At 35.7% G+C, this 27,687-nt stretch overlaps 2 protein-coding genes across 13 annotated transcripts in view; both read left to right on the top strand.

The window, feature by feature from the left end:
• Positions 1 to 1,897, top strand: part of Grip163 (gamma-tubulin complex component 6) — a 61,768-nt gene extending 59,871 nt beyond the window's left edge. For 11 of the 12 annotated variants that reach the window (XR_013015587.1, XM_076460515.1, XM_076460521.1 and 8 more), the window contains exon 30: positions 1,555 to 1,897. Coding sequence is in view for 11 of the 12 variants with exons in the window: in XM_076460515.1 (XP_076316630.1) it covers positions 1,555 to 1,673 (119 nt within the window). In the remaining variant the exon portion in view is untranslated. Of the gene's footprint in view, positions 1 to 162; positions 194 to 1,554 lie in introns of all 12 variants that reach the window. The other variant, XM_076460525.1, reaches the window with a different exon arrangement.
• Positions 1,898 to 12,862: 10,965 nt separating this feature from the next.
• LOC143228977 (uncharacterized) lies at positions 12,863 to 27,303 on the top strand. The gene is made up of 5 exons (XM_076460533.1): positions 12,863 to 12,981; positions 16,797 to 16,919; positions 19,155 to 22,514; positions 24,994 to 25,088; positions 26,489 to 27,303. The coding sequence occupies exon 3, from the start codon at positions 19,911 to 19,913 to the stop codon at positions 22,149 to 22,151; it is 2,241 nt and encodes a 746-aa protein (XP_076316648.1). The 5' UTR covers positions 12,863 to 12,981; positions 16,797 to 16,919; positions 19,155 to 19,910; the 3' UTR covers positions 22,152 to 22,514; positions 24,994 to 25,088; positions 26,489 to 27,303.
• Positions 27,304 to 27,687: the final 384 nt, after the last annotated feature.

A 27,687-nucleotide genomic window follows, 5' to 3' on the forward strand; every position in this document is an offset into this window, starting at 1 on the left:
TCATATTAATTTTACACTAATTGACAAAGTAATTATCTTATTGATATAGTTGGCAATTGTGTTTTAACTCAGCCTACAATATAGATATTTCAATACATGTTTGTGCATTTACTACTTAAAATCTGTATCTTCTCTCTCTCTTTGAATTTTATCCACCCCTAGCTTGGCTCTGCAAGGCTGTAGGGGCACCCAGGTACAGATAATAATACTAGTATTTTGTGCATGATTGTCAGCATCTGTTATATAATTAAGTATATGTGTTTGTGTGTGCATGCTACATTTTTGCTCTTTGTTATAAATACTTATTGTATATACAAATAATTTGAAATCATTTAAAGTAGATTGTTTAGTGTGCATTGTCAATGTAGCTAAAACAGTGTGACGTCATTTAAAAGTCAAAAAACTATTCACTTGTATTTATCTAAATAAATCTATTTCATGAGAGTAATAAAAAACGTGTATAATTTGTGTAACTTGTTTTGTGTGTTAAATGAGATTTTTTTAAAATGTTTGAACATTTTCACGTGAGTAACTATGATATACAAACTTGTTAAATAATTATCTAAAATGATGAATAATTTATTGTTTATAAGAATTTAAAATTTGTAGGGTGAACTGGAGAGGTGTGTTCACTGTTAAAAAGATAAATAAAACATGACCTATTACTCCAGAAAACATGATTAATTAGGTCATGTTAGGTCAACTTACACTGTTTTTAAAATACTTGTGGTTACTTGCATTTGTTCTGGATACAAAAGACCAAAAATTATATATTTGTTTAAATTTATAAAATGGTCACTGACTTCCTTTGTATTGTAAGCAAGTACTAAATAATAGTCATTTATATTTTACACACAATAAATAAAAAATATAAAATATGCCTAAAGTTAATACAGGGGTTCACTCAACATACGTTTCACAAATATATTAAAATATGCTATAAATCAGTTATGTTTCTCAAATAAAATAGCACAATGTTATGATGTACATTAAACATAAACTAAGTGGGGTGGGTGTTAATATGAACAACATAAAAGATTACTTTTTGTGGAAATAATCTCAAGTTGAATGAATATGTTAATGAAACTGTTACCATAAGTAATGCCATAATTAAACCTACTGTTTGTCTTTAATAGATCTCATCTTACTGTAATGAGTCTAGCTGTGCTTTTTGTTCTCTTTGAAAATTTTCCTTCACAAACATTTTGTTAAAACCAAAGACATTTATTTTCTGAATCATATTGGCCAGAATCTGTGTTAGTGTCACATGTATTTTAGACATTCAGTGTTGAAACAATTGTTTTTTATTGGTGGGTGCTAGAAATTATTAAACCTCTGTATATGATGGGAACCACATATTCTCAGTATCTCTACATGCTAAGCTAGGGTGTGCCATGCCCTAAACACCCCTGGTTCCAACATCTTAGATTTCTAAAAAAGTAATAATATTTAACATCTGATGTTTCTATGATGTAGTAGCAATCAATAGACACGTTTTAAAACTTGTCGTACTCAGGTTCTGTTGTTAATCATCATTTATATTTTTATCATCAGTGACGAAGAAGCTTGTCGCCAGGGGGTACCAATCACACTTAATCGACTTCTTAGTGATGCTGGACTTTGATGACCACATTGAAGAAGGAAGGTTCTCCGATGTTATTTTTAACTCCTAAATGTAACATGATATTTATTAAAATAAGTGTGCATGCTTTAAGTGTAACACATTTCTTTTTGTGATAATCACTGATTACTGAGTTGCAGGATTTAACTATGTACTGTACAATTTGTATGTAATACAAAGTATAATATGTACATTATGTGTAAGGTTATTTGAAATAGATCACATTGGAACTTTTAGTGCAAACCAGAGTTAAGACATTAAAACTTTTGACCTTCACTTTTGTTTTTGGTTTTCTTTCTTGTTTTCAACAGCTCATTATGAATACTCATTAATGGAAGAAGAAGAAGAATCCACCAGTGTGTTCGAATTGTTTAAACTGATGTATATTACATCTAAAGAAGGTAACTGTAAGCATTTTATGGGCTTCATATACTTGAAGTATTGAAATAGATTTTTTTTTCTTTAATTTTCAGATTCATTCATTGCCACTTCTATTTTATATGTTTATTAGCTGGAAGAATAGCAAGAAATTAAGAGGGATCTTATGTTTTGGAGGATTGATACAACTTAGATTGGAGCTGTTTAGTAATAATTGTCAGCCACAATTGATAGATTGTAAATGTTTCCTTTTATGATTGCAGTGATGTCAAGTACATAAGTTTTCAAAATCCATGGTAAACTTCAGCTTCAAAGAAATTCTTGCCAATAGGCTGTATTTAAATTTCATCTGTCAGGAATTTGTATACCTTAATAAATCCTGGTGATATGTTGTTTTGGCCAGATAAAAGTGTTAGAACTGTGAAGAGAAGATTAAAGTCAACACTCTGAGCTCATAAAACATGAAATGGGATAAGATTTATCCTTTAATTAAACCCATCTAAAATAACTCAGAAATTTCAGTACAACCTACACAGAAAAGATGAAAATAAAATATATAGGAGTATAATCATATGCACTCGTAAATTAAAATGTGAATATGATAGCTGTGCATCTTGGAAATTCTGTTCTGAAACAAAGATGTAGGTACTTTTTTTCCAAAATGAAGTGACACCATTGAAAGCTTGGTTTATTTTTAAAAACTCCTTGCTTATTAATGAATAATAAATATATTTTACAGCATAAGTTATTTATGTGTTTATTAACTAGCAGATGGATATGTGACTTGTACTGTGAAACTCATAAGAAAGTCTATTGTGATTTTTGAAAACCCTTGCAGGAAAAATAAAAAAATTGCTATTTTCTGTGCATTTTTCATAAATATTAAATAGGTTTTAGGTAGCTATGCATCGAAATGTATACATTTGACTATCATACCTTCCTCCCCTACAGAAATAGTCTTAAGCTGAGAATATCAATAAACCTTACCATGAGTAATATCATAACACTGAAAATAAACCGACTGTTAACGTCATTAATAAATCTTGCCAAACTGAATTTAACTGTACTTTCTATTGGCTTAGAAACCTTTACTTCTATGAACATTTTGTTAAAACTAAATATTTTTATTTTATCCATTGCATTGACTATGTTGCTGTTCGTTTATTTTGAACGTTGATGCTGGAATAATTGTTTTGTAATGGAGGTGCTAAAACTTGAAACCTCTTTTAATATCTTAACCTCCAGAGGACTATGAACTCTCATGTCTCATTACAAAAACTTTAGAAGACCACAGGCTTATGTTTCTAACTTTAGGATCTTCAGATATGTACATGTGTATTCATGTATTCAATGAACCACAAGATGACCACTGACATGTACGTCTCACTACATACCTTGAGAAGACTTATGTGCCTCACCTCAGGATTACTGATTTTATGTCACATTATAGAACCTCCAACAGACCACTGACTTGTATGTCTCACCACAGAATATTCAGAAGACCCCTGAGGTGTATGTATAATTACAGGACCTACGTAGAACGACAATAAGTAACTTGTATAACTTGATGTAAAACCTCTGGGAAACAAATGGCTTGCATGTCACTACAGAATCTCCAGAGAAACAATTATGTGCATGTCTCATTATAGAACTACGGAGAACCATTTGACTTGTAGTATTATAGAACTTTCAGAGAACGACTGACTTGCATATCTCACTCTATAACCTCCAAAAGATTACATACTTTGTCTCACTACAAGATACCCAGAGGACCATTGCATTGTATGTTTCAATACAGGGCTTCTATAGAACCACAGATTACGTGTCTCACTACAAGATCTCCAGAGGACTATTTAGTTGTATGTTTCAATACAGAACATCTATAGTACCATAGACTATGTGTCTCCCAACAAGATCCTCACAGGAATATTTAGTTGTATGTTTCAATACAGGACTTCTAAAGAACCACAGATTACGTGCCTCACTACAAGATCTCCAGAGGACTATTTAGTTGTACGTTTCAATACAAACTTCTATAAAACTACAGATTATACGTCTCGTTACAGGACCATCAACTTCTATGCTTCACTAGAGTATAGTGAATAGTATAGAGTATAGACGCGCCCTGAAAAAAAAAACAAGTGGATATTTTGGATAATGATCTGTGAATGTAAAAATAAAAATTGAGGGGAACAGATAGCTTTAAAGGATGCTGGTAAATGTTCTACAATAGTGTGAACTAAGATACTGATATAAACTAATTGCATCCAACGAATGGAATTTACCCTTACGCTGAGTAAAAAAAAAAGAAAGAAAAAGACTTCATACAGTTGAGTAATAATTTTATTTAATTCATTAAATTTTTAATTGTAGTTCGGTCTACCAGATATGAAAATTAATTTATATTTTGTGTATTTAACAGATGGAAAGATAATAAGAAAAAACAAATCTAACTTGCATCCAGGGTCATAGATTTTAGGCGGGGTATGGTGCATACAATCATCGCCCTTTACAGTTTGGTCTGTTGAATTGTTTTATTGCATCACAGGCCTACAAATTGCGTTTGTTCTTATGATTCTCGTGTTCTTACCAATCGAATTACATAATTAGGCCAAGATGTAGTCTTTTTCAGTGGCCGAAATGTACATCTTTAATATAGGCGTGCTTCTAAGCTTTTGATCTAAGCGATAGTTCGTATCAGTCAGTAGGCCTAAATATACATGCAAGGCTTGCAAGAATCACAGAATCTTACGTAGTGTAAGATTAAGTAAAATTTTCATCACAACAGAGCATGAAATTCGAAAATATTACTCCCAAACGTAAACTCCTGTGATCTAGATCTGGCAGGCCATTTGTAGCTTGTAGCTGCATCAATATTATGTGTATATATGTAAAAACGGCTCGTTTGGGTTGAGAAAATATTTTACGTAGAGGAGCGAACTTTACGTAAAATATTTTCTCAACCCAAACGAGCCGTTTTTACGTATATATTTTTCTCTACAAGTGGGTTTTCTCGACATCACTGAATCTTATGCGTATATTGTGCGGTTTTCCTACGCCATTTGTTCTTATGCATGTATTGCCGGTTTTATTGTCGAACGCCTTACTCTTCTTAGCTGCCGAAGTCGCTGACCATAGTGTACAGTTAATCACAGGTTCGGGTCGCTCGGATCCAGACGCGCCCTACATCACCCCCCTCCGCTCCCTTTAGTCTGAGCCTCGATTTTACAACAGGGCTCAATAGACCTGTGTTTGTGGCCCTCGTTAATCCATGAAATTTCAGATTATCACCACCCTCAAATAAAGTGCTGGTGCTTTATGGTAAAAGAACAATATATTCTCTTATCACAAATAGTAAAAATATTGTATTTTTTGTATAATTAGAACACAATAGGAGCGATTTCAACGGCCTGAAGCCTCTACGTAGCCGAACGTGTTTGCCATTTGATGAGCTTTAACAGGAATATAATATATTTGTGAATGTTTAAGTATTTTTCGAGAAACTTGCAATTACTTGTGTTGTAACTAGCACACATTATTGTCCCAGCGATGCCCAGGCGGTCAGTCGGCTCGGTAGTCACTGTGAGGTTCGCGCGTTCGACTTAAATACATTCTGTTCTATCTTCGTTCGTTGTACGTTATAGTTTTTCAATAAAGACTGTATTTTAGCTTTTTGAGTCATCTGAGAAACAGATTCCAATTGTGACAAACAAGTGTCTAAAACATTCCGATATTAGACAGTTCTGCAAGCCAGTTACTGGTACTACAAATGATAATGCAGATGCAAATAATCCGACAACCTCAAGCAAAGGAATAGGAACTTGCCATACAGAGGAAATACCATGTTTATTAGAAGACGAGTCTGAAAATGCTTGTGCAACTATTGCACATCATGAACCACCAGATAGTTGTGAAACAAGTTTGTTCAGTAATGAAAAATCTGACACTCCACAGATACAGTGTGGAAAGCCATATCATCCAGACGCACAACTGATACCATGACAGAAAGTAAAATATTAACTTCCAGGGCAAGTGGTTTGATGAGTTCCCATGACTGCACTTCGACAATCAGACTCAAAAAGTCATATGCTTTCATTGTGCCAAGGCGGAAAATAGAGGCCTTTTACAGGGAAATTGGAGAGGCCAGTGGAGTATACCTTCATATCCACCGGTTTTTACACCTGTAAAAGACAAAACATAAATTAAACGAACACCAATCCTCCTCTCAGCACAAATTCGCTATATCTCCAGAAGGTTCACTTGATGTAACTCCAGTGACTGTCCAGCTATATGATGGAAAAAAAGAAGCAGCAGGAAGAATGGAACAGAAGTCTAGCAAAAATGTTCAGAAGTTTACGTTTCTTACTGCGTCAAGGTTTAGATTTACGTGGACATACTGATACGGAGGGGAACTTCCTGCAGTTAATGAAGCTCCTGAAAGAGGAAGATCCTGAGTTGATGGCCTACTTGTCAAAAAAAACAAAACACATTCATATCACCCCTAGGCTCAAAATGAAATAATGGAGATGTTCAGCCATCAAATACTGAGGAACATAGCACACGAAGTGCAGCAAAGTAAAATATTTGCATTAATGGTTGATGGCACTCAAGATGTTACAGGTGCCGAACAGGAAGCAATATGTGTACGATACGTAGATGAAAACCTTGACGTCCACGAGACATTTCTTGGTTTGTACAGTGTTTTCAATACAACTGGTGAAGCAATATCCTTGACTATACTTGATGTACTGACTAGACTCAATTTACCACTGTCAGGATTAAGAGCACAAACTTATGATGGAGCCGCTAACATAAGTGGTGCGTACAGTGGATGTCAGGCAAAAGTAAAAGAGAAGCAACCGTCAGCTTTGTTTTTTTACTGTAAAGCACACAAGGCTAATTTAATAATGCAACATCCAGTTGAAGCTTGTGAATGTGTTCGAGATTCTATCCAGTGGGTACATGAACTTGGTGTCTTGCTTCAGAGGTCAGGCAAATACAAGACGATCTTTGAAAATATTGTATCGTCAGAGAGTCACAATGGTTCAGTTAAATACATCCGCCCACTATGTCCAATATGCTGGTTGTGCCGCCTATCTGCAATTACATGTGCTAATGATCACTACAGTGACATTGTTGATTCTTTGTCTGAAATAGCAAATGAAAAATCAGATGTAGCAGTGAAAGAACGAGGTCTGCTGGTCAGATTGACAAAGAAAAGATAGTTTTAGGATTGTTGATAGCTCAGCATCCATTAGCTGCATTAGAGGAACTAAACCGTGCATTCTAAGCAAAATTAGCGACAGTATCTGGCATGATTAAAGCATCTGCAATGATAGTTGAGCAATTGTGGGTATTGCAAAGAGAGGAAAATTACAACAAGATATTTGATGAAGCTGAGAAAAAGGTAACTTCCCTAGATCTGGTGCCTATTGAACTACCATGCATTCACAGATCCTCCAGAAGGATCACAGGTGATGGCTCAGCACACCATTCTGCAACAGCTAGAGATTACTACAGAAACCAATATCTTGAATTTGTGGACACAGTCATAGAATATCTGACCACTAGATTCAATGCAGACAACAATGACTTGAGGCAATATCTGGCACTTGAGAACATGATCACATCTGGCAAGATTGACAACTCGGTTATAAACTTCTATCCAGAAATCTCTGCACAACGGCTCGAGTTTCAGTTGTCCAAGTACAAAGGAACAACAAAAACAGTATCTCTGAAAGATGCGAAGGATGTTTTCTGTAAAATTCATGAAACAAGCCAGCAGATGTTTAGTGTAGTGTTTCTTCTCATGAAAATTTTGCTTGTTTGTCCAGTATCCAGCTGCGAATGTGAACGCAGCTTTTCTGCATTAAGACGGTTGAAAACGTGGTTAAGGTCAACTATGTCTCAGTGCTGCCTCAACCATGTGGCAGTTTGTCACACTCACAAAGATGAGGTCGACAAGATAAATATAGAAGAGCTTATGAAAGAATTCATAAACAGATCATCACAAAGGAGGTCTACGTTTGGGAACATGTAGACTTGAGGACTAAATGAATCTTACTTCAATGAGAAGTATGAATAATTATGTGCTACATTGTACTGATGGGCCCGGCATGGCCGAGCGCGTTAAGGCATGCGACTCGTAATCTGAGGGTCGCGGGTTCGCATCCGCGTCGCGCCAAACATGCTCGCCCTCCCAGCCGTGGGGGCGTTATAATGTTACGATCAATCCCACTATTCGTTGGTAAAAGAGTATCCCAAGAGTTGGCGGTGGGTGGTGATGACTAGCTGCCTTCCCTCTAGTCTTACACTACTAAATTAGGGACGACTCGGTGCAGTGGGCTAACAACCTACTCACTTAAATACCTGTTACAGAAACCGCAGTGATTGCGGCCTTATATTCCTTACGGAATTGAGTGGCAAATGATGATGACATTGTACTGATGTATAATTTTCAAGAGTTCGCAAAGACATTTTAATTATTTTTATCAAACAACATAAACAGTTTTTCAGTAGATATAAACTTATCAAGAGTAATTTCTAATTTTATTTATATTTGAAAATGTAATTCATTCAATGAAAGTTATTAGTAAACTTGTCAGGTATAATGGCCATCTTTTATACTGTGCAGTGTGCAGGAATAAATTCATGTGGCAGTTAATTTGTGACACATTTGTCTTTATTCTCTTGACATTTTGAAAACTGTTCACAACACCTCACTTATACAAACCTACATGGAAACCTTCAAGTATGGTGGCAACAAGATTACTCTGTGACTGCATGTTTACAGCTTTTAGGTTCACGTAATCAGAGATTACCAATTTGCAAATTGAACAGTCCACAAAAGTGTTTGCAAAAATCATCCCCCCCCCATTGGGTGTAAAAAATCTACGCCCTTGGTTGCATCATTTTTGGTGAAATTTATAGAAGTTCTGAAAATGACTTATTATTCTATATTTAATTTCGGTAGTAGATATTTGCGTATAGAAGATAATATGAGAAATAAATTCCCTTATAACACCTATTTTTTTATTTTTCTTTAATTGTACCCTCATAGTTTTGTTTTACAGCTTCTTCACGTTCCCTGCTGGTACAGTGGTAAGTCTATGGATTTACAACGCTAAAATTAAGGGTTCAATTCCCTCAGCAGATAGCCTGATGTGGCTTTGCTGTAAGAAAACACACAGCTTCATGAGTGTCCCTCTGAAACGCAAATCAATATAAGGGGAAAGGTTGGATGTCCAATTAAGGAAAAATAAAATTGGTGTTAATAAGGTCGTTCATTTCTTTTATTAAAATTCGCTATTCTATTTAAAATATTCATGTATAAGCATACGTGAACGGCTGTTTCACCCATGCTGGATATGACTCTCTGGTGGGGAAGTATCCATCGAGAGACTTTGCGAGCTCATCCAAGTGCATGGAAACTGCTTGCTTCAGTTCCCCGGATAAAGAAATGTCTCCGATTTCAGAAACATCTTCGATCTTACTTACACAGTCGTCCAGCAGAGGCAAGTTCGCGAAGTTATCATTCTCTGTTTGTCGTTTCCATAACGGTAGCTTTTTTTTAAAAGCCTTCAGGTTTTCTTCCGCTTCGATGATGTTGACTCCACCGCCCTGCATCTGTTGATTGAGAGCATTGAAGATATCGGCCATGTACGCCAAAATGAGAATGAACTCAGATTTTTCTGAGCAATCTGCATGGCAATGTTGGTGCTCTCGCTAAAACAGGGCTAATTCCACACGCATGGCAAAACCACCATTCAGCACCTTTCCCCGGGATAACCACCGAACGTTGGAATGGTACAGAAGTACCTCGAATTTAAAACCAATTTCATTACACATATCTTTGAAGATGTGGTGCTTCAGGGCACTATTTTACACAAAGTTTACACATTCCACTACAATTTTTAATACTTCTGCCAGTTTTGAAGGCAAGGTCTTTGTTGCCATTGCATGTCTGTGCAGAACACAGTGCGTTACAATGATGTGTGGTGCATCGGCTTTCAACAGTGCACCAAAACCAGAGTTATGTCCCAGCATGACTGGAGCTCCGTCCGAAAAAACTGCAGAAACCATATCCCACGAAAGATCGTTGTCTCTGAAGAAGTCATCTACAAGTTTCTTCACGTCGGCTGCCTTAGTTGTTGTTGTAAGAGGCTTACAAAATAAAAAATCTTCTTTTATCTCGTCGTTCTTCACATAGCGCACGAATACAACAAACTGGCTTAGATTGGAAACGTCGGTGGTCTCGTCGAGTTGAAAGCTGAATTTTGCTGGGCTTGAAATCAGATCTGCAACTACTTGAGCCAAGATGTCATCGCTCTTGTCATCTATTCTGCTGCTGGTGGTCTCATTTGAAAGAGGAATTTGGGATAATTTATTTTCAGTAGCCTTTCCCAGCATGATATTCGCCATATTTAACACAGCTGGTTTTACGAGTGCTTCACCAATGGTGTGTGGTTTGCTCTGCTTTGCGATCAAGTACGCAACTTCGTACGATGCTCTGAGGATCGGTTTGTTGATGGGCACAAAGCCGAGAACAGGAAAAGTAGCCTTTTCATCAAACCTGGCTCTCTTTACCTTGAATTCAGCAAGCGTTGTGTTTTTGTATTTCCCATCTCCATGTAGCTATAGGGAGTGTTATCTTAGTTTTGCCGGTACTAGACTAGGATTGCTCAACTTGGCATTGCAAATTATGCATTGAGGACGCTGACTCCCATCATGTTCCGTTATTTGTGAATCCTTATTGTACGTACCGTGTTTCTCTGAAAATAAGACAGGGCTTATATTAATTTTCACTCCAAAATATGACACTAGGGCTTATTTTTGGGGATGTCTTATTTTGATATATTAAAAAAATGAAGTTACAAAGTAAAACTATTAAACTAACCATCTAAAATAAACTATTATTAAACTATGAAACTAACTGATTAATACTTAAACTATTAAACTAACTGATTAATACTTAAACTATTAAACTAACTGATTAATACTTAAACTAATTAACTAACTATTGAACTAATTAATAAATTAATTTTTTTATTTCTTTCCTCTTCCTGCCACTCTTAACTAGGGCTTATATTAAAACTATCCCCAAAAAACCATCTAGGTCTTATTTTATGGGTAGGTCTTATTATCGGAGAAACACGGTATTCGTCTGACCACTTTCTGTTTTGCTCGATATAGTTAGTATGAAGGGATTGAAAGAAGAGGAAAAAATTACAAATGACGCACGCTTACTACAGTCACAAGTCGACTGCTAAGCGCATGAAGTTCCCTGCAGCACAGATATTAAGGCAAAGTGATGTGACGCGATCAGCCGCAGCCAATGATGGCCAAGTGGAGCATGACGTCACGAATCATACGAGTAGGGTGAACGAAACGGACACACACACACTGTGTGTGTCTTGACCTCCACCGAACTCCTGAGACTGACTCACCGAACCCCTAGGGTTCAACTGAACCCAGGGTAAGAACAACTGGATTAGTAGTATAAGATGTATCTGTTGACCTTATAATCAATAGTTGTACAGCTGATAATCACCTAAGACTAATGAATGAATCATACGAAAAATGCGTTTTATCTTTAATGATTTAATGTATTTTGTCGATCTGAGCCTGGTGGTTGAGATGCTGAATCCGAGCTTGAATTTTCTGAACTTCTTTGCCCCTTTTATCCGTATTATAATGTGATAGTCAATCTCAGTATTTGTTGAATTGACAGTGGGTTATTTTAACTAGCTACCTCCCCTTTAGTCTATCACTGCTGATAAGAGAAAGCTGGCGCAGATAGCCCTCGTTAAAACTAAAACAAATCATTGATCTATTGCACCTGACCCTCTCAAAGAACCTAAATACCGACAATTAGAAACAGCTGTACATAGAAAAAAGGTTTTGATTAACTCGCTTCTGTCATCCAGCCTAACTAAATTATTTGTAAATAGTAAACCCAAAAGAAAAGACGTCCATTTGATCTAATTAATCTTTTACATAACGTTTTAACTTTATCAGCAAAATGTATCGATTTCATGCAAAGTACCAATTTATTATTGAAAATGGATAAACAAGATTATCATTATATTTAAGTCTGACTTTTTGTATCTAACCTCAAGTAGTAACTTCATGGATCATTCTATCACCGGGATTATCGGCGGAATTACTTACTCCATCGTTGTTTAAACGCGTTTCTAAACTATTCATTTACCAAACTGTTTTGCTGTTTTTAGGCTCGTGATTTTGTGATGAGTCGCAATAAAAATAACCGCCAGAACTGTAATTATATCTCATTATTTATTTATGGACTTTATTTTTTTTTACGTAGAAATGAGGTGATTTCATCGTCATTTGTTTTTTGCCACTGTGTCGTAATAGGCAAAGACATGGTATTACTCAATATGAAAACCCTCTCTGTGACGAACGATATAAAAAATAATTTGAGGATTATATTTGTTTTTCTTATTTTCTCTCATGTATGGTTTTAATGTGTATCTCATGCAGCACGCAGTAATTTAGCTTGAATGTGTCTTTGGTTATACATTTGAAACGAATAATTTTAAACCATTACGTGCAGAAAGGGTCGTTACATGTACAGACTTGCACGCTGTTTATCTCCTTACTTTGACCATCGTATGAGACATCTGAATATGATTCCACGAGCTTTCTTTTATGTTGCTTCAGTAAAATGATCTCTGCTCATTTCTCTTTCCTAAGTGTCCATTGTCTCCTGACTCAACGAATCACGAGATTTGGATCCCTGCGGCAAGACCAGATTTCTAGAACACCAGGTAGAAAACTTGTCTTAGAAAGTCATGTGATTGCACGTGATTTTGTAGGGTGAAATAAAAATAAAAAAACACACAAGAAAAACACTTTTTGCCAAACTAGAAATATCCAGACGGTAGATTTCTTATTCAGTTTGTATTTTAATAGTATATTTCTGGCGAATCCATTGTTACCATTTGATAAGTGTATTGATGGTAAGGTTTTAAACTTCTTTGCGTACATAACTTGTAGAATAGCTTTAGAAAATTCTTATAAAACAAAACCTGCTTAGGTGAATCATTAGCTTCGATTGGTATTAGTAAACGAAACTGGAAAATATCTTATGTCTGTACACAATACAAATAATTTTAAGCATACACATTCAGTATAAAGAATTTTTATAAAATTTATTGAAAACGGTTTAAATGAAATTCATACGATAGTTCTAAATGTAACATTTGGCCTTAACTTCATTTTATTTTATTTAAATATGTTAGCAAAGTCTTAATTTTGAGGTTATTACGTTTACTTTATGATGTGTAACCTCGATCGATGATAAATGTTCCTACATGTCTGAAACTAGTAATTACAATTTACGTCCTGAATGCTCTGTCATTTAGGTTCTGACGTACCCGAGTAACAATAATGTTTTTGAACTAAAATTATTACGTTATATTTTCTAGACTAGTTTCGAATGTTAACAGTACAGGAACGTGTGTTAGTCTTAGTGTAATGAAGTCATTAGTGCACTAATGTATGGCAATTCAGTTTCATTTTATTTGTAACTACTAGACCACAGAAGCTAAATTATTAGTATATTAAATATAACGGTCTTTTCTGCATTGACTAACAATATGATGAGAAAGGTTGTAGATATTAATTATGCTCTAGTATTGTAAATATTTCACTGCAGCTGGTCCCGTGATGATGTATAATATTTTTAAAGCTGTTATAAAAATCTAAATGTGGTTGATTCAATGATGTTTGTGATATTTTTTTTACAACCACTATTTGTTGAACCAACTTTTCACGATAAAATTATTTGTTTCAGACAGTGGATTTTTGCTATTTCGTCACATGATTCACTTTAATTTTAGATTTTTTTTTATCGTGATTTACTACAAATGAACATGTTCGTTACTGTTACTTCCCCTTACTGTCCTATCCGAAATCATATCTTATTCAGTAATTTTCTCCCAATATATTCACCATTCAGAAAAAAGAAAAACAAATCATTCGTTCGTAAACGAATTCCTTGGGTTAATAATTTTAATGTGCTTTTGTTACAAATGTGGTGATTTTTTTGTCTTTTGTGAGCTTTATGTAGAATACTCAATATAAATAGATGATAAAATTTTAATGTGCTTTTGTTACAAATGTGGTGATTTTTTTTGTCTTTTGTGAGCTTTATGTAGAATACTCAATATAAATAGATGATAAAATTACCCGTCACAATATTGTCCTCACACTATCTTAAGGGCCACAGTAACTCCCGCCTCTGTATAGTGTTGGAATTATCAGTATATGTTTGTTGGATATTGTTACATTGTATGGTATGATTTTAAAATTTCTTTCGTGTATTTTATTTTCATTAGAATACTTTACGTTCACTAAAAGTTTCTCAACTGTTTCTTCTCTCTTGTTCTATTTGTTCCGCCTCCCATGGTACAGTGGTATGTCAGCGGACTCACACTGCTAGAGACCGAGTTCCGATATACGTGGTGGGCAGAGCATAGATAACTCATCTTGTAGCTTTGTACTTAATTCCAAACAATCAGTCGGTCGATATATTTGTTCCATCATAACTAACTTGAACAACATTCATTTGGCATTGAGCTGCCGTAAAAATCTTTCGCAACGTATTTATTTAGCCAGACGTGCTGGTTTTTTTCACTCTTTACTCATATATATATGTGTGTGTGTGTGTGTGTGTGTGTGTATACATCATATTTAAAAGTTCTTTCAACGGCCATCAACCCCCCAGTGACACAGCTGTATGTCTACGAACTCACACCACTAGAAACCGGGCTTCGATACCTGTTGTGGTCAGAGCACAGATAGCTCATTATGTAGCTTTATGGCTAATTCTAATCAAACAAACAAAAATTCAAGGGATATCAAAAGGAATCTTCAACGTGTTAATATATTTACATTCATTTTGGTACTGGTGGCTCAGCGGAAAGTCTGAGACTGAAAATGCTGCAAATCTCACTTAGAAAACCATGGTGAGAAGAGAACAAATGTGTAGCTTTGTGTTTGATAACAAGCGTTCGTTTCGAGCCTTTAATTACTGCCTAATTCGTCCTAAGTTTCAATACAGGTTGCATTAGCCATTATGTTACTTTATTACTAAGTTTAAATACAGGTTGCACTAGCCATTATGTTACTTTATTACTAAGTTTCAATACAGGTTGCACTAGCCATTATGTTACTTTATTATTTTATATATATATAAGTGTGTTTGTTATTATGCAATATCTCATGGATAATACATGTAGATATTAATTATTGCATATCATCAACATTTCTCGTACTTTTATAAAATTAATACATATTTACCGAAAGATTGGGTTTAAAAACCCTCACCCCTTTTGATACATTAATTTTATTATTGTACCTTTTCAACAAACGCCTTAATGGCGAAGTAGATGAACTTTACCACGAATCTCAAATATTTAAGACTTATCTTGCTTTTCAATTTTGTTTTAGAGAAAAGTCACGTTAGAAAATCTGCTGTGTCCATCACGGGAATCGAGCGCCAGATTTTTAGCATTATAATTCCAAAAACTTACTGCTGGTTCACCATTCTTTAGCAGCTTTAGATTGCTCTATATGTTGTTATGATGAGCTCTAAGGTACAACTTTATTAACTTTGTGATTGGACATATTTTTCGTGTTGTTCGAAGTACTTCTTTTGAGTTAAGGGAAGAAGAGCGAAGTTCAACGCATGTTCTTCGTCTCTAAACGGTACGTTGATATTAATATCGCACACATAAAACTTGGCTCCGTCGATATAATGGAGGAAATGACAACTCGTTCATAAGCTATGGAACGCTCGTTCAAGCGATATTAATGCAGCACATGAAATAAACGTACACAAACTTGGATAACGCGCGTTAAAAGACAGCGTCCGGTAATAACTGCACGAGTAATATAAAATCAGTGAAATTGAGTTTGGTTTCGAATTTCTCACAAAGCTACTCGAGGGCTATCTGTGCTCGCCGTCGCTAATTTATTAGTGTAAGAAAGGAAGGCAGCTAGTTATCACCACCCACCGCCAACTCTTGGGTTACTCTTTTACCAACGAATAGTGGGATTGACCGTCACATTATAACGCACCCACGGCTGAAAGGGCGAGCATGTTTGGCGCGATGGGGATGCGAACCCGCGACCCTCAGATTACGAGTCGCACGCCTTAACGCGCTTGACCATGCCGGGCCCCAGTGAAATTGATTCAGGTAACGTGATAACATTTTGTAAATGATTTCAATCTTCTTTCTATAAACTCCTGATCACTTTGGTGTAGTTTCGCTGTAGGTAGTTATAACAAAGTTTAGTTTGGTTTAATTTAAATTTCGCGCAAGACTACACAAGGGGCTATCTGCGCTAGCCGACCCTAATTTAGCAGTGTAAGACTTAAGGGGAAGGCATTTAATCATCACCATCCACCGCCAACTCTTGGGCTACTCCTTTGCCAATGAATAATGGGATTGGCCGTCACATTATAACTCCCCACGGCTGACAGGATCACGAGTCGAGCGCCCTAACCACCTGGCCATGCATGATTAGCAGGCAAAATGGGGATCGTTAATATCAATTCATAAGATGTGGTATCCTTTTTGTTTAAGCCCAAGAGTTGGCGGTGGGTGGTGATGACTAGCTATCTTCCCTCTAGTCTTACACTGTTAAATTAGGGACGGCTAGCGCAGATACTCTTCCAGAAACGTGCACGAAATTTAAAACAAACCAAATAAACAAATCTTTTCTATTTACAGCATTTCTGGTTTGTTTTTTTTACATATTTTTACAGAAATAAAATATCATCCATGGATGAAAGTACTTCCCTTTTAAACCCTTATTCTAACGACACCAATAAGAGACTAAAAGCCAGAAGTGTGAAACTTTGCCGAGGAATTGTTTTCGTCGCAACAGTGTAAGTTTATCAAAACTTTTTATCTTGTTATTTTCTGTTTAAATTAGTTTTACTGATTTTTGGTAAGAAATACGGAGCAAATATATTTTTTAAATTTTAGTTTTAACTCATTCTTCTGTGTTAAATCTGTTTTGGAAACAACGCTTTAAAATCAGCTAAACAAAACAATTTGTTTAAAACCTTACATAATGATCTCCATTTAATTTCTAATAGTTTTTAATTCAATTTGCCTTGTCCTTACACCTTATACAATGACTGAATACGAAAAATCAGTAGAAACTTAAAGCCTCGCCATGTCTTTACAGTCGATGTCGTCACGTTTGGTCATGTTTTATCTGATGGCCTATCAATTTTACAGTAGCCGTATAATATTTAGTTTTCGTTGGAACAATCGTCATCGTAAAGTTACCATTTCAGAAGCACGCTACCACTCCTTGCATGCTTTCCATACTCTATTTATTTTACGTAGACGACGGTTTCTAAATGCTTGTCCTGACAGAAAAGCGTAGTGACTGCGTTTGACAAGCTGACTGATATGTCTTCATATTGAATAGCATGACAATCTATTCCATTTTCCAGTTGCTTGAAATATGTTACAGTTAAACTTATATGAAAGTAAACTGTATACACATTCCTTGTATGCGTTTATCCAAGTAAATATCCTTATGATTAAGTAGACTACTGTTGAGTGGGACAAGTGGACGGGTTTTGCTAATGACATTTGTGTTTAATTATCACAATATGCCACACTCTGCTTAACATGACTGAGATACGACTTGTTGCAGGTCTCTTGTTGCATGATCCTGGTACCCCACGTAATTTCACCTAAACAAGGATATACATTTACCAGTTATAGAACAGCGAGCTGTAGAAGACTGTAAGCTGGAGCAGAGATAAAAATAAGTTCTTAAAACCACTGAAAGGAGTTCACCTCGCAGTTTATCTCCTCCATTTTTGTGAATACTTGAAGATTTGAATTTCGCGCAAAGCTTCTTGGTGGGTTGACCCAAGAAAATTTCGCCGGCGTTGAGCAGGAAAATTCGACGGGTTGTCCGGCAAGATGCCAGCTGATCGTCAAACCAAATTAAGGCCCTTATGGATGCAGAATGCAGCTCAAGAACAATAAGACAGCATCTACGAGAGAAAGGCTTTAAAAATCGTAAACATCTTCAAAGGTCACGCCTCCTTCCACACCACTACACAGTTCGGTTAAACTTTGCTGAGAAGCACCAAACACGGGACGTAGAAAAGTGGAAGAAGGTTTTGTTCTCTGATGATTCAAAGTTTATTCATAGACTTTAAAATAAACTAAATTTTCCAGATAACTTTTAAGGATAAGAATCCCGCGTCATCCTAGTTCAGTGTTAAGATTTGGAGCTTACGAGTATAACATAAACATTCAAGGCTCGATTCCTAGGGTGGGCATAACACGGATAGCCCATCGTATAGGTTTTGTAATACGGCCCGGCATGGCCAGGTGGGTTACGGTGTCCAACTCGTAATCTGAGGGTCACGGGTTCGAATCCTCATCGCACCAAACATTCTCGTCCTTTCAGCCGTGGGGCCCCTATAATGTGACGGTCAATCCCAATATTCATTGGTAAAAGATGGGTGGTGATGACTAGATGCCTTCCTTCTAGTTTTACACTGCTAAATAAGAGACGACTAGCGCAAATAGCTCTTGTGTAGCTTTGCGCAAAATTCAAACCAATTCTTTCTCATCTTCATTTCAGGGTTATGCTTAAAATATTTGCATAGAGAAATAATTTTGTCGCTTACATCAACCATCAACAGTTAGTTTAAGTTTTCTGTGATTGAATTATCTGTTGGTGCAAGGACGTAATTATGCATATTTCATATTTTAGGTTTTTAATGAAACTTTTGTATACAAGAATATACAAGTAGTTTTATTTCAAACTGAAAACTCAAGATTATTATTTTATAGAATACAATAACTTTGAACTGCTAAGCGCAAGTAGTTCAATTGGTTTTCTTATAAAACAGAGGCCTGTTGCTATGTTTTCGTAATATAATGAACCTTAACATAAAATTTATATAAAGAGATTAAAATAAAATTTGGTATTTAGCAAAAATAATGACTTTTATAAATTTTCATCTCAATATTATTCTTTTAAATATTTACATTAGAAATACACCTTTATCTAAATAACAAACATTTATTTTGTGTTTATACATATAAACTGAATAATATAGAAAGATGTTTGTAACTTTCAGATGCGTTGTGGCAGCAGTGATTATAGTTACTACTACTATCCGTAGCGGTAGTAACTTGTCAGGAGACGTTTCGCCGAAGGATCCCAACCTTCCTCGAGTTCCCTTAGACGAAGACGTCAAAATTCAAGTGCCAGCTTCGAGTGTTCAGAACGAATCTTTGTTATATATGCCTCAGTTTCTAGGATTGATGCAATTGGCGCTGATAAAAGGCACTCAAGATCTGCAAGCTAAACATACTCAACAATTTGGCCACTTGACAAGTCCGAATGGTCATCCTTTACCTTCAAACTCGACAAAACAAACCATACTTGTTACAGAAAAAAATGTCTCTTCGGATAATGAAAAGAGAGGAACGTCTATTTCCAGATTCAGTTTCATTCCTGAACCAGTAGAAAATATGCTGAAAAATTTAAACATTCCATTCATTCGGCCATACAGTTTCGAGAGTCCCGAGCTGTTTCATCCAAATAAAGAAAACGAAACAAATCTGTATTACTATCCCAGTTTCATACCCCGTCCAGTTGAAAGGATGTTGAAAAATTTAAATATACCATATGTTGGTTCATTTGAAAATAGAAGATCTTTGCAATTTTATGGAGCATTCAACCCGTTTTATTTCCCTCCGCATGTTAATGACCTTCTACATGGCATGTCTTTTCAAAAAAATGATATAGGAATAGACATTTTCATCCCAGAATTTGTAAAAGACCTTTTACACAATCTTGCATTACCAAGAAAAATAACACCCATGAAAAAATGGAAATTTTGCAAGACGCAGCGAATAAAGCCCTTTTTCGTCAGATCCTGCTAGACTATGCAAAATTCATTGGTTCTAGCGATGAAAAGAACACTTCAGAAGCTCAGCAGTTTGCAAAAAACAATTATAATCAGTATATTCCAAAATTTGTGAGAGAGTTTTTGAAAGATTTAGGAGTTCCACTAGGTAAAAAAAAATCCTCCACTGGCAAAGAAAATTATGCAAAAATGGGCGATAAATTCATGTCTAAGTTTATGAAAAGTTTCCTTCATGACTTGGGTAACATGACAAATAAACAAAATGGCGATACAGTGAGCACTTCTTCCAGCAATGCAGGTCAAGGGCTGTTACAATTGGTTTTACTTGGTTATGCAAACCAAACTGCTAATAATGGAAGTTTTGATGAGCCACAAAATGCTAACCAAATGCCGAAATGGGTAAAAGATTACTTAGATAGCTTAGGAATTCCATACAACACGTCAGATGATCAAGATACCACCACAACTTCTGCTACCAATTCCGATTCAGAAATTGTTAAGTTTTTTAACGATACTCTGGATGATCTAGGAATTCCTAAGAACTTGACTGTGAATAAAGAGAATGTGCATTCTGTCCAAACAAATTCTACACCGAAATTTATGAAAAAAATGATAGACGGTATTGGCATTTCTTACAACAAGACCTCCGATGGAAATAGTGTACAAGCTCTCATGAAAACACTAGCGACTTTAAAATTAGTTGCAGTTTTGAATGGGCCGAAAACTGAGGAATCATCAGATAAACAAAGCAACAAAGATTCAAAATACACCAACGATATCTTTAAAGCGTTAGCATTATACACTCTTCTCCAGAAGCAGCCTCAATATTATCAGAAACATGAGTACACTCACTATTTACCTAAAACTGTAAACCATCTGTTAAAAAATCAGGAAGAGTATAAAAAGAAATACTCGGGCTCTGGTCAGAATGGAGATGGACACAAAGTTAATTTTGCTACAAAAGGATCTTTTGATTTACCAGATAAACCTGGAAACAATCCTTCAGTAAATGGTTTACTAAATTTTTCCCAGTTTTATGTTCTTCAAGAAGCTGTTCAGAAACCACACCAGCCTCGACAAGCTCGGCAACCGCAACAGCCCAAACAACCACAGCAGCCTGAACAGTCTCAACAAGCTTGGCAATCACAACAGCCTAAACAACCACAACAGCCTCAACAAGTCTGGCAGCTGCAACAACCCAAACAATCACAGCAACCCCAACAACCTCAACAAAAGCAGCAAAAACCTCCAAAGTTTGTACAAGATTTTTTAAATAATCTTGGTACTTTTGTTGAAACTTCAAAATATATTCAAAAACCAGAGCAACCACAACAACCTCAACAAAAGCAGCAAAAACCTCCAAAGTTTGTACAAGATTTTTTTAATGATCTTGGTACTTTTGTTGACATGTCAAAAGTTATTCAAAAATCAGAACAACCACAGCAACCCCAACAACCTCAACAAAAGCAGCAAAAACCTCCAAAGTTTGTACAAGATTTTTTAAATAATCTTGGTACTTTTGTTGAAACTTCAAAAGATATTCAAAAACCAGAACAACCACAACAACCTCAACAAAAGCAGCAAAAACCTCCAAAGTTTGTACAAGATTTTCTAAATGATCTTGGTACTTTTGTTGAGATGTCAAAAGATATTCAAAAACCAGTGCAACCTCAACAACGAGAGCAACCCAAACAACCAGAGCAGCCTCAACAACCAGAGCAACCCCAACAACCAGAGCAGCCTCAACAACGAGAGCAACCCCAACAACCTCAGCAGAAGCAGCAAAAGCCTCCGAAGTTCGTACAGGAATTTCTAAATAATCTTGGTAATTTTGTTGAAACTTCAAAATATATTCAAAAACCAGAGCAACCTCAACAACCTCAACAAAAGCAGCAAAAACCTCCAAAGTTTGTACAAGATTTTTTAAATAATCTTGGTACTTTTGTTGAAACTTCAAAAGATATTCAAAAACCAGAACAACCACAACAACCTCAACAAAAGCAGCAAAAACCTCCAAAGTTTGTACAAGATTTTCTAAATGATCTTGGTACTTTTGTTGAGATGTCAAAAGATATTCAAAACCAGAGCAACCTCAACAACCAGAGCAACCACAACAACCAGAGCAGCCTCAACAACGAGAGCAACCCCAACAACCTCAGCAGAAGCAGCAAAAGCCTCCGAAGTTTGTACAGGACTTTCTAAGTGACCTGGGTATTTCTATTAAAACACCAGAAAATGCACAAGAATTCCAACAAACTCAGAGTTCTAATCAACCCCAGAAGAAACAGAAGTCTGTTACATCTGACGATTTACATGATCTTGGTACTGACTTGAAAAATGATTCAGTTGAAAATGCAAATATTCTAAAAAAATTCTCCTCCTTAGTGCAACTTCCCATACAACAGCCGGTTTCAACCAAACCATTAGCAAAACCATCCAAAGTAATAATAGACTACACTAATCCAATGATGCCCCAGTATTTGCCTTATTACATGGGTGGTGTAACAACTGGAAAGACGTTTAAAAAAATGAATCACCCTTATAATAATAAAGTATATTTTCATGGTAAGTTGGTATATTTATTCTATAGAATATATGATAAATATTTATAAATGATCTTTTATAACACAATATATACATTTATAATATTATTTAACTTTTTGTGTTAGTGGTATTAATTCAAAATCTTTTTTTTCGTCCGCTGTTGTTATTATTTCTTACTACGAATTTACACAGTGGGTTATCTTCGCTCTATCCACTGCGAAGAATCAAACTGCAAATTTAATGTTCTAAATCTCTAGATTTGCTACTGGCCCACCAGGGGACTTCTTTTCACTTATAATGTTATAGGAATAAATCTTTCATTGTAAATCTTACTTTACATAAGTTATCATTCCGATTTTTGTTTTCAAGTTCTTGTAACTTATAAAAGAAGTATTAATTTTAGTTTTGAGATATAACCTTGGCCTTGTAGTTAGAGAATCGTACCGGCGACCTGGTGATATCAGGTTCTAGATGTGATGCTACCGAATACACACTTTCTGATATGGGTGAATGACAAGAGTGGTTCAGAGAACAAGAAAATATTAAACAATAAACTGAGTAATATAGAAAGAAAATTGTTTGTTTGTTTTTGAATTTCGCGCAAAGCTACACGAGGGCTATCTGCGATAGCCGTCCCTAATTTAGCAATGTAAGACTAGAGGGAAGACAGCTAGTCATCACCAACCACCGCCAACTCTTGGGCTACTCTTTTACAAACGAATAAAGGGATTGAACGTAACACTATAACGCTCCCACGGCTGAAAGGAGGAGCATGTTTGGCGCGATGGGGATGCGAACCCGCGACCCTCAGATTACAAGTCGAACGCCTTAACCCACCTGGCCATGCCGGGCCGTATAGAAAGAAGAATACATCTGAGTACCTCTATGTGGACTTGATTATACACAGGTACGTCACCAGCAACTTAACATTTTGTTTCACGTGAGACTTACCATCAACTATTCCATCGGTTTGGGTCTAGTGGTTAAAGAACTCAATTAACATCCTGTGGATCGCAGGATCGAGACGTGTCGTCGAACATGCTCGCTCTTTCAGCCATGGGGGTGTTATAAGCTGACGGTCAATCTGACATTCGTCGGTGGGAGGTGTTTTCCCTCCAGTATATCACCTCTAAATTAGGAATGACTAGTGCAGACAACTGTCGAGTATGTTGAATATCTCTGTATGTGAATGACTAGTGCAGACAACTATCGAGTATGTTAAATATCTCTGTATGTGAATGGCTAGTGCAGACAACTATCGAGTATGTTAAATATCTCTGTATGTGAATGGCTAGTGCAGACAACTATCGAGTATGTTAAATATCTCTGTATGTGAATGGGATAAAAGAAAACTTGTATTGATATGAGTGATAACATCACACATCATCTCTCCTTCTCAGAGTGCATTCAGTTGTTCCTCGTTTTTACTTAATCTTTGAAGAGACGTTAAATAAGATGAAAAAATTAACGATAAGAACAATTCTAATCGAATATGCTTCACAAATATAACGATTAAATCAACTTCTTCCAAAAAATTTCGTTTTTTCATCGTATGAAAGAAACAACATTCACGCCTTTGTCAAAAGATAACACTAATGTGCGCTGTTTTCCCTTCTAGCACGTGCCTATCTGTCGAAGCAATTAGTGAAGCTTTATGTTACAGTATTAATTTGTATATACCTTCCCCGTGCTCCCAGCTAGTATAGCGGTAAGTCTACGGATTTACAACGCTAAAATCAGGGGTTTGATTCTCCTCGGTGGGCTCAGCCGATAGCCCCATGTGGCTTTGCTACAAGAAAACACACACACATCCCTCCCCCGTAGCCCAACGATAAGTCTGAAATCTCATAACTCTAAAAACTCGTTTTTGAACACAACATAAATAACCCATGATGTAGCTTTTATGCCCAACAACAAACTAATATATATATATATACATAACATTTTTTATTATAATTGTATTTATAAACATATAATTGGTAGTTCATATACTTTTTGCTTTCAGTATAAAGAAATACAAATTAAGTACGAGTTATCATTGTAATAATATTTTTAAAAAAGACTGCTGGATTTGTGTAAGCCTTCATTTTTAATAGTTTTAATAAAAACAGTACTTTCTTAATGTACTAGTTCTGTCAGGAATAGCCAACGTCATATTTCCCAAACATACGGGCCTCGCACGGCCAGGTGGTTAAGGCACTCGACTCGTAATCCGAGGGTCGCAGATTCGAATCCCCGTCACACCAAACATGTTCGCCCTTTCAGCCTTGGGGGCGTTATAATGTTTCAATCAATCCCACTATTCGTTGATAAAAGAGTAATCCAAGAGTTGGCGGTGGGTGGTGATGATTAGCTGCCGTCCATCTAGTCTTACACTGCTAAATTAGGGACGGCTAGCGTGGTAGCCCTCGTATAACTTTGCGCGAACTTCAAAACAAACCAAACCGAAACTCAAAAATATGAGAGAATTTGTAATAATTTTGTTATTTTACCTTTATAGCAGACATTGGTGGAGGAGCTTCGTTTGACATGATGAGTGGAGACACAGAAAACAAGTCAATGTTCAAGCAGAAAGGAATGATTTGAGTTAAAATGGTGAGTCATTACCTTTAAGTTCAACAACATTCATCAGATAATACTGAAAATATGATGTGCTCAAATATTTCGCAAAGAATACTGATATTATAAAATCGTAAAGGTTTGTAAATATACTTTCAAAAACAGCTCAGAGTGAATTTTTCTGGACACAAACAAGGTTAACAGTGTACTGAAATAGCGAAATTGTGTGAAAAAACTATTTTTACGCATAAAAAAACTATCATACAACTTGTACTAATTCCCGGTCTGAAAGAAAACCTTCCATCTTGATTAACACTAAAAATGAAGCCAGTAATGATGACAAACTAATTAAGCATGCTGTTTTTATTTGTACAGAATGCATTATTTCATCAGTTAGGTATCTTCAATCATAGCAATGTTTTTCGACCGTCAAACCAACAATGTCTTACAAAGGTTCGGCAGGCTTAGCTTGTTATTGTTTCTGCAAAAATGGGCTGTCTGTGTTTTGTTCACTGCTAGGAATCGAACCCCAGATTTTAGCATCGTAAACTCAACGTTGACCCATCGGGAGACGCCATCTTAGGAGGTTTAGATCAATTCCAAATCTATGTACTTAGCTAACAATGCAAAATAATTTCTACAACAAAATGTAATGATAAATAATTAAATATAACGAAGCTAGATTTACTAACCACTCTAACCAATTGTATTACTAATGATATTTATAACCTAATGATGATATATTAATAAATTAAAACATTAACGTCAACACCTGGGACAAAATTTGTCTAAAGTAATAAGAACCAAGATATATGCAAAAGGCCCGAAACTGTTTCTATGGTTTTAAAATACTTGATAGGACACTAACATTAAGCGTTAAGAGATGGGGTTCCTACTGGGTGGTTAAACTTTACAGCGGTAATGTTGTTGTTCAAACAATCAAACTATATTTCAGCCCATAGGTTTGCTTTGCTTTTTGGAATTTTCGCGCAAAGCTACGCGAAGGCCACTCTGCGTTAGTCATCCCTAATTTAGTAGTGTTAGATTACAGGGAATGCAGATAGTCATTACCACTCACTGCCAACTCTTGGGCTACTCTTTTACCAACGAATAGTGGGACTGACCGTCACTTTATAACGCCCCCATGGCTGAAAAGGCGAGCATGTTTAGTGTGACAGATATTCGAACCCGCGATCCTCAGATTACGAGTCAAGTGCCCTAGCCATTTCTTAACGGAAACGGAACACTTAGCCTCACGTCTGCAGCTAGATACATTAATCCTCTGGTCACGCTCGGCTCACCTAGTTTTCTTCTTTCTGTTACAGAAAACAACACTTTCACACTGAAATTTCAATTTAAAAAAAATATCTACAATACTGGAATATTTACATGTTGGTTTTATTCTAAGCTAATTTTATTAATTCATTTCTTTTAAGGTAGAAGAAGCTGACCTGAGCTGAACTTTGGTTTCTTCACTGCTGTTATTAACTAATTTAAGTAAAAGCAGAAAATTTATTTACAGAACAGAACAAAGCTGTGATTTCCCATTATAAACATAAGAATAAATAAGTCGTGGAATAACCTCCACCTCAGTCACAGAGGAACCATGACGCATCACTGAAATGTTAAGCCATAAGATTTCACGATATTGTTTAAAAAATGGATGCAACTTTCAAAGAAACAAAAATAATTTAGGGTTTTAATTCTCATGAGTTGCTCTCAACTTTACTTACATATTGTAAATATTTACGTCTAAATTTGGAATGTCATTTAAAGTCTAGTTTTCAAAATCCACAGAGAGTTGCTAAACTTCAAGAGGTAAGCTTCAAACTGTGTTTAGTTCTTACTCCTAAGTACACCTATTACGTTAATAGCAATGCTTCTTCTGACAATGGTGCAAGAGAGACAAAAAGGCTGGATCATTTACTAAAAAGTCTCTCCAAATATCCAACAAACCTTATTTTGTTCTATATTTCTTATTTGTTTGCTTTATAAAATGGTATCTTTAAGCTTGTTTGTTTATATGAAATATTATTATTAATACAATTTATATACATATATGCACATATGGCAGTTTCATTTTGAGAATGATAATATGGTATATATATATTTTTATAAAACAAAACTTGTATTTCTGTAATGATAAATAGCCAACTGGTAAAACAATATCTTGCTTTGTTTTTTGGCCTAATTATTGGAATTTAATTTTAGCCCAATTATTGGAGTTTAATAAAACTGTTTATTAATAAAGTCTCACAGTTCGCTGTTTCATTTGACCTCATCGAGCAGAATAATACAACAAAAGATCGTGCTTGTTCGTAGTTAAGCACAGAGCTACACAAAATGATATCTGTGCTTTACCTGGCCGGTTTCTAGAGTTGGAAGTCTGCTGACATGCTACTGAAACAGACAAAAAAATACCTACACCATCAGTTTGTTTTCATGCCACGTTTCACATGCTTGCAGTACAGTTTAAAACCGTGTTATTTTTTCAAAACCGTTTATCTCGTAAATCGTGATAAAGTTAGCAAATTCTTTACTATAACTGTACAACATTGCATATTATAAATCACGTAGTTACTTACCAGTAACTCACTCAGTGCATGTTTTTACTACCAATAAATTAAACTAATTC

The sequence above is a fragment of the Tachypleus tridentatus genome, chromosome 10 (assembly GCF_004210375.1).
Source record: "Tachypleus tridentatus isolate NWPU-2018 chromosome 10, ASM421037v1, whole genome shotgun sequence".
In the NCBI taxonomy this organism is placed as follows: Eukaryota; Metazoa; Arthropoda; class Merostomata; order Xiphosura; family Limulidae; genus Tachypleus; species Tachypleus tridentatus.

What these genes read in the sequence shown, in the direction of transcription:
- LOC143228977 (XM_076460533.1), top strand. Translation starts at nt 19,911, where the DNA reads ATGGAAATTTTGCAAGACGCAGCGAATAAAGCCCTTTTTCGTCAGATC.